General features: G+C 45.9%; 1 protein-coding gene across 2 annotated transcripts in view; it reads right to left on the bottom strand.

The window, feature by feature from the left end:
- RNLS (renalase, FAD dependent amine oxidase) overlaps positions 1-14,772 on the bottom strand; it is a 53,459-nt gene that overhangs the window by 38,480 nt on the left and 207 nt on the right. For both annotated transcript variants that reach the window (XM_086899048.1, XM_086899049.1), the window contains exons 2-4: positions 14,631-14,727; positions 13,350-13,492; positions 12,587-12,745 (exon numbers count right to left, since the gene is read on the bottom strand). In XM_086899048.1, the coding sequence (XP_086755174.1) occupies positions 12,587-12,745; positions 13,350-13,492; positions 14,631-14,727 (399 nt within the window). The remainder of the gene's footprint in view (positions 1-12,586; positions 12,746-13,349; positions 13,493-14,630; positions 14,728-14,772) is intronic.

The following is a 14,772-nucleotide window of genomic DNA, read 5'->3' as shown; positions in this document are numbered from 1 at the left end:
CTGAGCGTTGTCTTCCACTTCCCTCTTTCCCAAGGCGGCTTTAGGTGAAGGAGGCAGAACCTGCAGGCATGTGACAGTCAGTGTGATCCCTGAAACCACAGAACCACACCAGCAGGGCTCAGAAAATGCGTGCCTGCTAAGCCTCACTGCAACCCTGGCCTGAAAAAAAACAGGAGAAAACCGAAAAACCCCAATCCAACGACAACCAAAAAAAAAAAAAAAATTAAATTAAATAAAAATTGAGGGAGAGAAGTGAGTACAGGGGAGAACTTCAAAGTCAAAACTGGAACTAGAAACAGAGAGTATCAACTCTTCTGTAGCTGTCTATTGTTCTGGAGTGTGACTCAGCAGAACAAAGGCTTTTGTCTTCATGGAGAAACGGAGTCCATACTGCACAGGATGTGGCAAAAATCCACTGTCTGGAATGTGACTGGAGCTCCATTTGCTTCCATGGGGAATTTCCCAGGCTTTAGAGAGACTGCAAATCACCACCCTGTTCCACATGAGCTGAAGAGAGCAGGGTAAGACTCTGGTTTTCCTGCACTGAATGAGAAAAAAAAAAGAAATTTGCGGGAAAAATAGGTGAGCGTGAGACGGTCGTAGCTGAGAAAATTCACTTTTGCACTTGCATTGAATAAACCTGAAAATACCTAGATTTATAAACTGGAATACTCTGGGAAGGACACAGGTACATGACAAATCCTGTGTCTCCACCACGACCCACCACTCTGAAACTGTCACCATATAAAAGTCACCGGGTTTAAGACCAATATCTATATTTGAAATACTTGTACTTCCCTTTTTATATCAGTCCTGTCACATGCATAAATGCTAAAGGAGGCTGAAAGGGGAACATGAACAAACAGCTTTTAAACCATCAATTGTAAAAAAAAAAAAGGAGATGTTTTAGCAGAACCAAAAAATGCAGCACTTGGATGTGATCAGACCCAGAGGCTTATCAGCATTTTGAACACCACGTGGCAGAAAAAACAAGACAGCCATAACTTCATTCAAGGACAGATTTTTCTGTCCATGCACACACCACAGTATCTGTGTTGGGACTGATTTCTCTCACTCTTCCTCTCCAAGCATTCCCATGCCATCATCAGTGAATTTTCTGATGAAAATACAGCATTATTCTACACCCCGAAATCACGCAAAGCAGCGTGCTCGAGAGGTGCATGCTTTTTTCTACCACACAAAAGTTAATTTCCTTTGGTTTCATGAAGTCATGTTTATCCTCAGTTTGATAGAATAAATCTCCACCTCCTTCCATGCACTTTTCCTGTTTTTATTAAAATCCTGAGAGCAGTTTTCCTTGCAGAGTGGGTGAGTGGGAGTGTGGAGCACAAGTAAGCCCTGTCTCTGTACGTCACGGTTGTGAAACACATTCTAAATAAAACCATATGCTCTTAGAAGGAAAGTTTCATCTCTCTCCCCTTTTGCTGCCTGCTCAGGTTGGCCTCAGTGAAGGACTGAGGGAATGCAAACATATTTATAGAAAGGTTTGATGAGAAACTGATAAAAACCACACTCATTTCTTTATTCGTTCTGCTGGCTGAATGTACAGGGCACTTAATTTGAAGGAGAATTTTATGATTTGGCTTCTTCTCTTGCATTCTCCCTTGAAACAGTTGTGAATTGGTGTCAACTGGTACCTGTGATGTTTTAGTGTCTGACACTTCAATGATTTTCAGAGCAGATACTTCACGATGATGGGGAGGAAACAAACAAAAAATCACTAATCCACTGTTCTAGCAAAAAAAACCCTTAATAACAGATTTATTCTAGAGCTGGTTAGAAAGTTCTGTAGTTTGTCCTCACATTTAAAACTTCCATGATGCCCTGTGTGGCTCTCAGCTATGAAACCTAACAAGTCACTCTGTTAAATCTTTGTAACATTTTGCAAAATGTGACATGCCACGGCAATAACTGAACCCATGTTCTGCTTTTTCCTTCCCCATTTTCCCTCAAAATACGTGCCTTGGTGACAGAGGGAGGCTGATACAGGAGCGTGGGGAGCAAAGATAAACCACCTCATTTCTCCCTCGTATCAGGACTTCTTTTGGTGATCAAAAACACGCCAAAGGGGAAGTGGCATAACTTTTTTCTCTGTATGATATTTAATTTCCCGTTCTGGGTTATGCAATCATCTCTCCCACGAGCAGTGTTCTTCCCATGGCCTGCACTAGGTATTTTGGACACATCTAAAGCCCACTGTGTGTTACCTTTTATTTTTTTTCTCCTATCCTGTGGCCTCCCAGCTGTTGTTCAGGCTGCTCTCAAGAAAAAGGGTGAACCCAAAAGCAACGCTTCCCAGAGCTGCAGTTGCATAATCACGGAAAAAGGAATATTGGGAAAGCAAGCCAGCGAGTCTGAAGGGTCAGGTTATTCAGGAGTCCTCATCAAACCCTCCTCAGGGTTTATCTGTGGGGTCAGCACTGGCTCCCAGGCTGAGACACTGATAAAGGGAAGGCAAATTTCCCCCCCACAAGCCGAAGCTGCGCTGTCGTGCAAACCACAGCCACGCTACAGAGTTCTGACAGCTAAATGTTGTTAAATGACTAAATTTCCATTAGTAATAGGGATTTTTGCTTGTTTTTCAAGCAGCTTCCTCGCCTGGTATTCACATCTACCTAAGACATAATCACTAACAGAGATGGCTAAAATAATAAAATACAATTAAAAGCTGTGTACATTTGTAATGCTTCGCCCACAATCAGTTTCATGTGGCTTCGACTGGATCACACGTTCTGGGTGTCTTCTCTGGTTTATTTCTTTTGTTTTATCACACATTCTTTCATTTTGAGTCCTGTCTCTCCTGTCACGACTTTCCAAAGGATTTAGACACGCAGCCAAGCATGCTGCACATGGAGCACATGTTCTGGGAGCACAGATAAATCAAACAAGCTGTACCTGATTGCAACTGGCCCCTCCTCTGCCATAATTTTGCCAGCTTTCATAAATTGGACACACAATCAAGTGTACAACTTAAAAAAACCTGGTTCTCCAGTCTCCTTTTTTTAGCTTGTGAGGAGGGAAGCCACGGTGAACAAATCTTAATGCTCAAAATGTGACACAGTGGAGGGGGAAAATAAAAACATGATTCCTAGAAAGTTATTGACAGATCAGCTGCAACCTACCAGAGGCTGAAAAAAGATACCAGATGGAATAAAAAATCCTTGCTATTAGTACATCATACCAAATGCTGTATTCTGAAGCCAAACTCTGCCCTCCTCCTGTTGCAAGGAACTGTTTCTTAGAAAATTGCTTTTATTGATGGTGACTATTGACTCTAATAGCTAAATGTGACAAAGAGAAAACAAAAAATAAACAAAAAAAACCCAAACCAAAACCAAAGCAGAAATACTGATGTCATGAAACACTGTCCACACTTACCTGCCTTGCAAATCCCATTAAGATAAAAAAAAACAACACACAGGTACTCATTTAAAACTGAACCTCAAACCCCCACAAACTGTTACTAATACCAAGTACCCTGACATTTGACTTCACAGTAAAATACAAGAGATAACACACACACACACAAAAAAATACAGTAAAATACAAGAGAGAATAATAAAAAAAAAAAGTGGGGAGATAGGATTTATGGCTGAAGGCAATGTGACAGAAAAGAAACCGAAAATTATTTAAAATACATCCAATAAGAACATCTCTCATTGCCTATGAACACACACATATCAGCAGCACAATTCCACTGCCAGAAGATTTATGCAGGCTTAATAAATACAAAGCCAAACCCCTTAAAACCAGTATTGATGTAAACCTCAGTTCAGGCCAGCAAACCACCTGAAAATCCCACTCAGACTGCTTCCAACACTACCACAGGTTTTTGAGCACTTCTGAGACACGAAAGCCAAACCTTTTCCCAAAACTGCTCACAAGGAACTGTCAGACCCTTTCCCTGTGGGATTACTGAGGCATTTTACCACCTCCTGGGTGTCTTAAAAAAAAAAAAAAAAAATTAAAAAAATGATGTGTTACATTTCTTTTCCAAATACCTGCTGGTGTTTCAGTGCCTGAAGCAGCAAACACGGCGTCGTGACTGTCACCAACAGGCAGGGGGAGAGCTGGGAAAAATCACACGGAATTCTGAACCGAGGGGCAAAAAACTTGGAGGAGTTAAGTTTAAAAAGCCTGCCACAACGATGACCTCTGCCAGTATTTTAAGCAGCACACAAACTGAGATTAGGATGCCTTCCTGGAAGCATTCTGACAGCACCACAGATATGTAATTTATTAGTTCAGCTCTTCCCAAGTGTGCAGATGCTAACTGAGACAGGATCCTGCAGCACGAGCACGAGGCAAGACAGACTCACACTGACATCTAAAGGTATCATTTACCATCTGATGCCTTACAAAATGTCTGCAAAGGACCAGCACCTTGTAAAAAAGCTAACAAGACAGAAGAAATGTCAGTATTTCATTCTTAATGAGTGTCCAAGGCCAGGCTGGACTGGGCTTGGAGCACCCTGGGATAGTGGAAGGAATCCCTCTTGCCATGGAAGCTTAAAGGTCCCTCCCAAAGCATTCTAGGATGGTCTGCACATAAACCCCAATTCTGAGGCAAATTTCCTTGTTTAAATAAGAATTATGTGGCATTTTCTTCCAACTAGAAAACTAAGCTTTTGCTAAATTCTTGGGGAAAATGACGCATTTTTCCATGGAGTTGGGCACAAATTCTAGCTTGAAAACAAGCGGTCATTTCAAAGTTAACATTTTTTCCTGCTTTTATGTTGGTTTTGAGCGTGATTTCCATTAGAAAATGTGAATGCTGGTTTTGCAACCAAGCATGGCTTAAATGAGAAGATATGAAAAGGTTTCTCATTGGTGTTCCTGAACACACCTCCTACCGTGCCGGAGAGAAACGGGCATGGAAACAGACAGAAAATCTATTTCTTTTGTGCTTTACAAACCCAAACACCACCTTGTTGTTCTGTTTGCCTGTGAGACACTCAAACCACTTGCTGCCTGCACACAGTTCACTGAGTAAAATTTATTTTCCTGAGTCTCCATAGGCATCCACCCCGTTCTCCCTAACTTATGAATCCAGTGGGAAGAGAGCAGTAAATCCTTCTTTATGGAGAGGTGTGCACTCACACGCATCTTGGCAGAGCTGCATTTTTAAAGGATGGCTTTGGGAATAGAATTGGAGGCTACTGGTGCCTCAGGACTGACTCTGGAAAGCCTGATCTGCATATCCCTTGCTCATAAATCAAGTGAAGAAATAGCTTTAATCCATTTCAGTAAGGCAGTGGGTTCTTTACACTTTAAATAAATTTTGGCAGCAGAGTCCACTGCTACAACAGGAGGTGCTTCATCAGCTAAGTCAATAAAGGTGACCAATCACACCCTCATTTCTCACCCAACCTATCCCATTTCCTAAATTACAGCAGCCCTTGAAGAGAGTTTATCAGGGCTCTCTCTTTTTTAAAGACCAGTTGCAGTGTTTTGAGTATCTCTGACAAGGTGAGTAGAGGAGAGAATTAAAACCCTGAGGAAGAGCAAGGCAATCAGCAGTAAACTCAGGCTTCCCAGGCAGCACAGGTAAATCCAAAACCATCTATAACATCTTACCTGATGGCTCAGGGAAAGGAGCAGAACTCCTTTTCCACAAAAGGTGGCTGAAGGTAAATTATTCCTAAGGCTTCTTTAATCCAAGACCATACCAACACTCTTGGAAATTATGAAGCCACGTGGGGAAAGCTGACAGCAGGCTCCATGCAAAATTTAGGTTTGACTCAATGGAGCCAAAACCTCATTAGGTTTAAAATTAGCATTTTTTTCCTCCCTGCTCTAATCCAGATGTGGACCACAAAAATAACTGAGAAGGTCACAGACGTGTCCGTGGGAGGTAAAGATAATCTTTGTAAAGAATGGTCTCAATTACAGTGATGGGAGTGGCCAGCAACTATTAAAATATCCTGCAGAAATCCACAAAACCCCCTCCAGTCCAGAGGCACTGCCTAAACTATGAGAACACATTTAAAAAACATTGTCCATTGAAGGCTTTTGTCTGCCTACTTGATTGCAGCACTAAAAAATAAATAAATCCCAAAGCAAGCAATTAAATGTAAAGACTGCTTGCAGAGCTGCACCAGACTTTTCAAGGGTTTTCAGATCTATAAAAGCCATAGTTTGAGTGGCAGCTTTCACATCAAAAAGAAGGCTGTAAAGTCCAAATCAGCTTGTGGTCACCTTGGCACATTTTTCTCTCTCAGGTGTGCCCAGAAGGTTTGGTAACAGGAAAGGAGGCAGAGCTTTTCCAAACACGTTTTTCCAAAAAAAACCCCAAAAACCTGAGGGAAAAGCTTGCAACAAAAAAAAAAAAAAAAAAAGGATTTTATTCAAAGGTAGAGGTGACATGTAACATTATCACTGTTTCCCAAAACCAACCATCAAACTATTTTAGATTCAGGATTTGAAAATTCAAGGCTGGTAAAAACGCTCTAACCTGACTTCCTGAGGAATAAGATCTTATAGCACATCCCAGCTTCCTACATCACAGAAACCACCAGCTCATTAAACACATGTCCCACAAGGCACAAATAAAGAAGTTTCAGAATTGCTCAGTTTGGTCTCATTTTTTGGCAAGGAACTATTTCTTTTTTTATTCTTTTTCCCCCTCCTTTTAGGCTCATGGCAAAAAGCAGCTTTGGAAAGATTTCTCCATCTGAACATAACCCTTGGAGAGAACCAAAGACTGGGAAAAGCTGAGAGGTATCTGTGTTTATTGTTGGGATAAACAAACTCCAGAGCATTTATTTGTTCTGTTCCAAGTATGTCCTGTGTTCAAATCCCACCACCTTTATCATCTAGAAAACAAACCAAAAAAAACACACTTTGTGCACATGGGCTCAGGTTCAGCTGATCCAATATGTCTGTGGTCCCATTCTCTATTTTGGGTACTGGAAGGACACAAAAAGAGCTAAAGAAGCATTAGATAAAGGTCTGTGACCAAGTGCCCTGGTGCTGAAGGACCCTGCCAAACCAGCACAGGCTGCAACAGCAGGAGGAGAAGCACGTCCAGGTTCAAGGAATTACCAACAGCCACGTCAGGCAGACTTAAAAGTGTCAGCACACCAAAGCAGCCCTGCCTTACACGTCAGAAATAACTTTCTTTTCAAACCAGCTCAGCTAAATCAGCACAATCTGCCACCAGTTTAATGTGCAGGTGCTCTGAAATCCCTCCTGGGACTGCACAGGAAACCTAAGCTTAGGACTCAAAGCGCAGAATCACGAGCATTCCGAGGGCTCAGCCACAAGCCTGGCCCCTGAGCTGCTCCCCTACCCTTGCTGGAAGAGCAGAATGTGCCAGCAAGTCTGTGGGCCACATGGTGAACTGAGGATCACACCACTCAGCCTGCTAAAAATAACTCCCCCACCCTTTTTTTGTGGGGGGAGAAAGGGCAGGGAGGGGGGCCGTGTGTCTGTGGTGCCACAGACAGCTGTGCTGCTGCAGCTGGGGCAGGAGCAGGGACTGCTGCAGGAAATGCTTTGGCCACGTCTCCAGGCACTAAAAGGTGATGCTGTGACAGAGCAGGACTCACCCTTCTCTGCAGGGTTAATTTTTTAGAGCTGGCACCCTGGTCTGGCCAAAGGATGGGCTCCCCTGGAGTGGGAAGCAAGCCTGAAGACAAGGAGATGCATATTTGCTCTTTCAGCAAATTGCATCTGGCCTTTTTCCTTCTTGTTTTAACCTGAGATCTGTCAAATAAGTGTTTCAGCTTTCCACCCAAGGCAGGCAGGCAGCCTCATCTGAACAGCACCAAAATGCAAAGCAGCCCTTTACCTAATAGAGATTCCACTCTCCTTTCCAGGCCTCTCGTGCTCACACACGTGGGGTTTAACCCCCACACTTCCCAGATGGGCAGGGTCACTGGGATCAGCATTGGACAGGTCCCCAATGTGCTCAATAACTGCAGAATAAGCACTGTAGATATTTAAAAGAACCAAAAAAACCACCTCAAAACAGACTGAGTCAAACAGACACTGAAGAATACACACGGCCTACTTTCATTTTTATTTTTTTTTTCTCCTGATGTGCAATTCCAGCTCTGGCAGCCTTTATTTTTAGAAGTGCTCCCTCAGAGAGGCTATAGCCGAGCTGCAGCAGGCAGTGAGCACGGAGGAGATCTGCCTGCTTTGAAGGCTGCCAGAGAGGTTCTGGTGGCAGCTGCTCCTCCTCAGACACTCCCCTGCTCCCCAGATGTGCAGTCCCACCTTCTCCCCCCTGCCTCCCTCACAGCTGTCAGACCACTCCACGGGCAAATCCAAAAACAACCTCCCAAAGGAGGCACCAGGATGATCCAAGGGATGGAGCAGCTCTGCTGGGAGGAAAGGCTGGGATTGTTCAGCCTGGAGAGGAGAAGCTTTGGGGAGACCTCACTGTGACCTTCCAGTGCCTGGAGGAGCCAACAAAAAAGATGGAGACTCTTTACAAGGGCCTGGAGTGCCAGGACAAGGGGGAATGGTTTCAAACTGGAAGAATGTAGGGTTAGATGGGATATTGGGAAGGAATTGTTCCCTGGGAGGGTGGGCAGGCCCTGGCACAGGGTGCCCAGAGCAGCTGTGGCTGCCCCTGCAAGTGTCCAAGGCCAAGACAGGCAGGAGGTTTCCTGCAGAGGGATGCTCCACGTCCTGCTGCAGCACCAGGATGCTCTCCAGCCAGATGAGTGACAGGTTTGAAAAGGACCACAACCGAGAACTCCTCGTGTTTCCAGAAAGCCCAAGTATTTCCACATTGTGGCCTCAGCTCCCTGATAAGCAACCAACAAATCAGTGTACATGTTTACACTGGACATTTCAGCTCTGTTAGGTAATGAGAGCTCCAAGCTGGATAAGCCCTGCTTAGATTGCTTGGAACTGGAACCGCAGAATTCCGAATTTATCGTCGTGCTATCCAAAAATAAACACATTCACTCAGCAAGGACTTGTGAGTCGTGAAAAATTATCAGAGTTGTGCTTTCCTAACTCACATTATAAAGCCTTCCCACGCAAATACAGCCCTGTTTCACTTGTATCTTCTCATCAGCTTGTATTATTTAAAACATGTGGGACATTCACACAGATGGAAAAGAAAAAAAAAAAAAAAAATAGGTCAGGCTCAAAACAAAAGCCAAGCCATCCTGTTTTATTAGCAGCTTAAACATGCAGAACTGCAATTTGAAATTCCAAGGAAAGCAACGTAATGAAAACATTCTGAACACACAAATAAAAAAAAAAAACTACTGCAAATCGCTGCAACCTTAAATTGCTGTGTTGCCAAATGCCTGAAACCAAAAACCAGAGCTGATAAGAAGGGTTCTCCAACTGATCTGAAAATGCATGGAAAGAACTGCATTGCCCAGGGATCCTATGGAGCCTGGGATATAAATCTAGGATTCTTCTAACATCAGCAGCCTGTATAACAGTCCAGCACCTGGGAAATACTACTGGGCAATGAACATTTGCAAAATCTTGTCCTTTCATTAGCAAAGATCCTACTTTCAAGTAAATTTATTCCTTTCCTTGAATAAAAGACCTCAGAAACATTTATTCATATCCCTTTTATCTTCTGCACAACCCCAGTATTTACTACTGGAACATGTAAAGCCCAAATCAGTGTAAATTCAATTTATTTATTCATGCTGAATGTCCCAAACATCATTCGATTGCTGCCACCTATTGTTGTTCCAAACATGCTGCAAGGAGCTAACCCTTTACCCAGCAGCTACTGGAAATCATGCTGGAAGCACTTCTGGCTCTGCTGCTGCTAAATATGCAACTGCTGCATCTATTTGGGTGTGATAATTGTAGAAAGAATGAATAAAGTTTGGAAATTAAGGCTCATTTTATATATATATACACACACTATTTATTACATTATTTATTTTATATCTATCTTTAAAAACTGGGTATGTTTACACACTAACATCTCCATTAATCTAAGACTTGGCTTTTCTCTCACAAGAGAAGCAAATCTGGAACATTCATTTCTCACACAGCCCATATAAAATGGTAATTTTAGGTTGCCAAAGGCCACTTAATTCTGTCTCCTCCTAAATGCACACAATGCTTCACAATGTCATCATGTTCAGGCTCATCTAAGAGGTTAAAGGACACAAAAACTATCCAGTCTGGTTTAGTCTGCTGAGTTTAAGTATTAAAACAGCAACTTTGCCACCGAATGTGAAATTTAAGAGGTTATTTCAAAATATTAACTTTCCAAGTATTGTGTAAATAAGTGAAAACTGTTTTCAAAAAAAACGTGGGGGGCAAAAGACCTCCTCCCTCAAAGAGAAAAATGGTGAATTCTTGGAGGGGTAAACTCCCACCTCTGGCAAGTCATTTGAACTCTCCAACTCAGGCTCTTTTACACACAAATGTCAAAGGCTAATTCCAACCCTCACTAATGGATCAAAGCATCCCCTACTCCACCCAGCTGTTCTTTTGCTCCTCCTCCTCCTCTCCTGCAGCCTTTATCCACACATTAATGCCAGCAATATCTCATCACAAGCCAATTAAAACTTCATCTGGCTTTGAACTGGGAGTAAATTATAGCCAAGTGGCTCAAGAGGGCCCTGGCACAGCTCCCCAGCCAAGCACTTCAACCCCTGGCAAAACTGCCCCAAAAAGGCATCCCAGGGAGCAGCCTCAGAGGGGGCAAGTGAAGGGAGACCACGGGGGATATGGGAGAGGTTTAAACCCTCCCATAAATGCCTCTGGTGGAGAAGCTGCCAAAGCAGGGATGTTACACCGAAGCAGTAAGGGCTACAGAGCAGAACCGTGCAGGAACAGCCCAAACTCGCTCCTTTAACACCCCTCATCCCAAACCACAACAGCAGCTGGGATTAACACTGCCCAGGCACATCTTTCTCTTTGCTCCAGAGTCCTTCTTCTATTTAATAAGGGCCTTCCAGACCAGCAGGGAAGGCAGCTGTATTCCCAAATCCTGCCCCCTTCCCTTTAAGCCGCTCGCCCGCCTTGGCGGAGCGGCCACACCTGACCCTTGCTGGCCACACAGGAGGAAACCCTCCCCTTCCTCCAGCTCTGCACAGCTCCTGTTCCATCCCACAGCAGCAACAGGAGCCCTCTCATCCACAGGGACAGCCAGAGGGAAGTTTCCAACAGGCAGCAGGAACCTCCCCTTCCAGGAGCAGCAGGAATCACTACCGGGAATGGGCAAATATGGCTCCTGTTAGAATCGCCGGATTCTGCCCCTGGATTTGGGAGACCAGAGCATGCAGATGACTGAAAAGTGTCAGTGTGGAGGGGAGGGAACACCTATTCCTTTCAACAGCTGTTGTGAAATTGCATCTTAAATCCCAAGAGAGGTGAATCCAGGAAAAGTTCCCTTCTCTGCCAACAAAACTCGGCTCCCTGACGTGCAACCAAAACAACGCTGATGTTGTTTAGACACACAGCGATGCACCTGACCCTCTGGAAGTCTGAAACAGATCTGAAACTGCACCCTGTTCAGGCTCTGAAACACCCTCCTCATCTATTCTTCCCCTTGGCCTAAATCAAGAGGAGTAAAGACAGCCATGGCTCCAGTGCCAAGGAACTCTGGGGCAGGGGGAGTCAGTGCTGCTGCCTGAGGTGCAGAATGAACAGCTGGATGGACATCTGGAAGCTGGTCCCACACAGGGAACAGGCAGAGAGGGGAAGAGAAACAGGAAGAAGGGGAGGAGAGGACAAAACTTGCTGGATTCAGATAAAAGTCAATCCTGCACTTACACGGAATATGAAGAGAAGATGTTGTGGGAAGCATCTGACAGCTTCAGCTCCCCCAAGAGCAAGTGAAAGGAACTGTTCACCTTAATTACACCTTCTGAAGGGGAGCTGCCTGCTTTCTGGACAAGAAAGGATTTAAGAAAGGATTTACCCCAAGAAAAACAATTTGCAAAGACATCAGTGCCCTGAGAATGCCCTGAAGAAAAGGCCCTGAGATGCAGACTAGCAGAACCTCGGGAAGGCTCAAAAAAAAAAAACAAAAACAAACCACTCCCTCTCCTTTTCTTCTATTTTTTATTTATATTTTTCTATGCTATTCCTTATTCTCTTTTTATTTCTTTCACTATTAACCAGAGCACCTCAATAAGGACAGAATGGGCCAGACCCACCATTATTTTCCTGGGTAAAAGAACAGGGGAAATGGAAAGCCTCATAAAACAGCAACTAGCAGGGAAGTCCTGTTCTTACAGAACACTTACCTACTTAGGCACAAAGCTTAAAACCAGAGGTTGTAATGAAAATAATTCTCTTTAAAGAAATGCTCAAGAAAACTTGTCCAATTCAGTAACTATATGCAAGCTGAACAAAGACAAGCCCTGCTTCAGAAGTCAGAATAAAAAATAAAGATCAGATTGAAAACTGGCTCATCTGTTTAGATATTTGTGCTGTCAGGGTGTTTCTGGTGACACACCACATGTATGGCCCTGAAATTTCCCACCTCTTATCATTCCCCACCCTGTCATGATGGAACAATTATGCAGCTCAGACTGCTGGGTGTTATTTTTTGCTTCACAAAATGCTCAAACGCTATTTTAAATTCGACACCTGCGATTTTGAGGTCTAAACTTACTGTTCACAATGTCACCTTGCAGCTGGAGAATCTGTGGGACAGGCATGGTGAGAATTACCACATCAAACTGTTCCGGGGGCCCTGCTTTCCTGGAGACTTCCCACCTCCCATCCCGCAGGGAGATGTGAGTCACCTGCTGCTCATAGGACACATCTGCACCTGCATGGAAAAAAGCAGCACCTAAATACATGTAGCAGTGAATTCCACAGGGAAAACGCAGAGAGAGAGAGTTATTTACAAGGGATGGAATGACAGGACAAGGGAGAATGGCTTCCCACTGCCAGAAGGCAGGAACATAGCTAATTATTTACAAGATTAGGGTTTAAAAAAACCAGCTGATTAAAAAAAAATATTAATAGAATTGCATGGAAGAACCAAACAACTCTCACAGCTCAAACTTTTCTAAGCAGGATTAAATTCGTCACTGAACTGTACATATGACACCTAAGGTAGTAGTCAGAAAGTTTAAACTCCTTTTCCAAAGGACTCTCCACCCAGCAGGCTCAGATCCTTTCTCCAAAAGACAGCTCACTCCTCTGCCCCCAGTCACACAGCAGATATTCTGTTTGTATAGAGACTTTTATACCTGCAGGACTCAGAAATTCACTGAGCTCACCGTTTATCCACCCAAGCAATTTCCAGACACACATAAACCAAAAAGGAACTTTAACATCCTCATCAGGGATTTAAATTTGAAAGACCATTCAAAGGCACCGACAAAAACACAACCATTAAAACTTTCCCCTTCACACAAAGGCATTACCTGACTGTTCTAAATAGTACTTGACAACCGAGGAGATGCCCTGGGGTGCCACGTAATTTTGGGAGCCTTCTCTCACCACCATTCCTTCCACGGGAGCGGTCAGTGGCTTCAGGATGCCGTGAGACACAAGCTCCTCATAGAAGCTTGAAAGGAAAAAACACACAGGGATGAAAACTCGCTCAGTTTCCCATAATCAAAGTTAAGACCAGCCCCACTTTCGAATTTTACCAGGCTGCATTTCAAGGCAGGTTATGCACAAATGCAGCAATAAAAGAACATCTTGCTATTGCATTGGGCCTGGCCTTTTAGCTGACAGCAAGGCTACCTGTGATGGAACTGCCAGCGGCATGACCCGGAGGCAGAGGAACACACGGCAGCTCCCTGAAGCTCTGAACACCGGCACAAACCCCAGAGCCACTGCGGGGTGCAGGAACACTCCAGACACCGAACACAGGTGCCCGAAACGCACTGCTTCCCAGGCAAATCTTGCATTTTCACACCGCTGCTACACCTCCATCCCCTTCCCCAAGGTACGGTGAGCTACCCGGGCATCTTTCATCCCAACCCATGAGGTTCCCAGCTTTCACCCTTCCACTGTCCCCGCGATCCCGCTGGTGGGGCAGCGAGCGAGCAGGAATCCGGGTGTTGCTGGGGGGTTAAAGCACGGCACCTCTGCTTGCTGCGGGGTCCCTGCTGTCCCCACGCCGGGCCACCAACCCCTGGCACCCCGCGCTGCCCACGAGTCTCCGACACGTAGAAGCAGGAGATATAAATCTCCTATATGCAGGGACAGCATCACCTGCGGGATGGGCGGGATGAGCGGCGGGGGGCGGGAGCCGAAGCGCTGGGGGCGGGGCGGGACCGGGCGGGGCGGGACGGGGCGGGGCGGGAAGGGGCGGGGCGGGAAGGGGCGGGAAGGGGCGGGAAGGGGCGGGGCGGGGCGGGACGGGAAAGGGGCGGGAAGGGGCGGGAAGGGGCGGGGCGGGAAGGGGCGGGACGGGAAGGGGCGGGACGGGAAAGGGGCGGGACGGGAAAGGGGCGGGACGGGAAAGGGGCGGGACGGGAAAGGGGCGGGAAGAGGCGGGAAGGGGCGGGACGGGGCGGGAAGGGGCGGGGCGGGGCGGGAAGGGGCGGGAAGGGGCGGGAAGGGGCGGGAAGGGGCGGGACGGGGCGGGAAGGGGCGGGACGGGGCGGGAAGGGGCGGGAAGGGGCGGGAAGGGGCGGGACGGGGAGGGAAGGGGCGGGACGGGGCGGGGCGGGGCGGGACGGGGCGGGTCTCACCTGAGCCGCGGCCCCGCAAGCTCCGGCTCGCAGGTGACGAACTGCGCGCCCAGGTCGGCGCTGCCGCGGTCGGCGCGGGTCGTGCTCATGCGGCCCCCTGCGCGACAGCCGGTCAGTGACCGCCGCGACACCACACCACACC

This window comes from Cyanistes caeruleus, chromosome 8 (assembly GCF_971803275.1).
Source record: "Cyanistes caeruleus chromosome 8, bCyaCae1.hap1.1, whole genome shotgun sequence".
NCBI lineage: Eukaryota > Metazoa > Chordata > Aves > Passeriformes > Paridae > Cyanistes > Cyanistes caeruleus.
The sequence above is the reverse complement of the archived record's forward strand: the minus strand, read 5'-3'. Positions and strand labels throughout refer to the sequence as shown.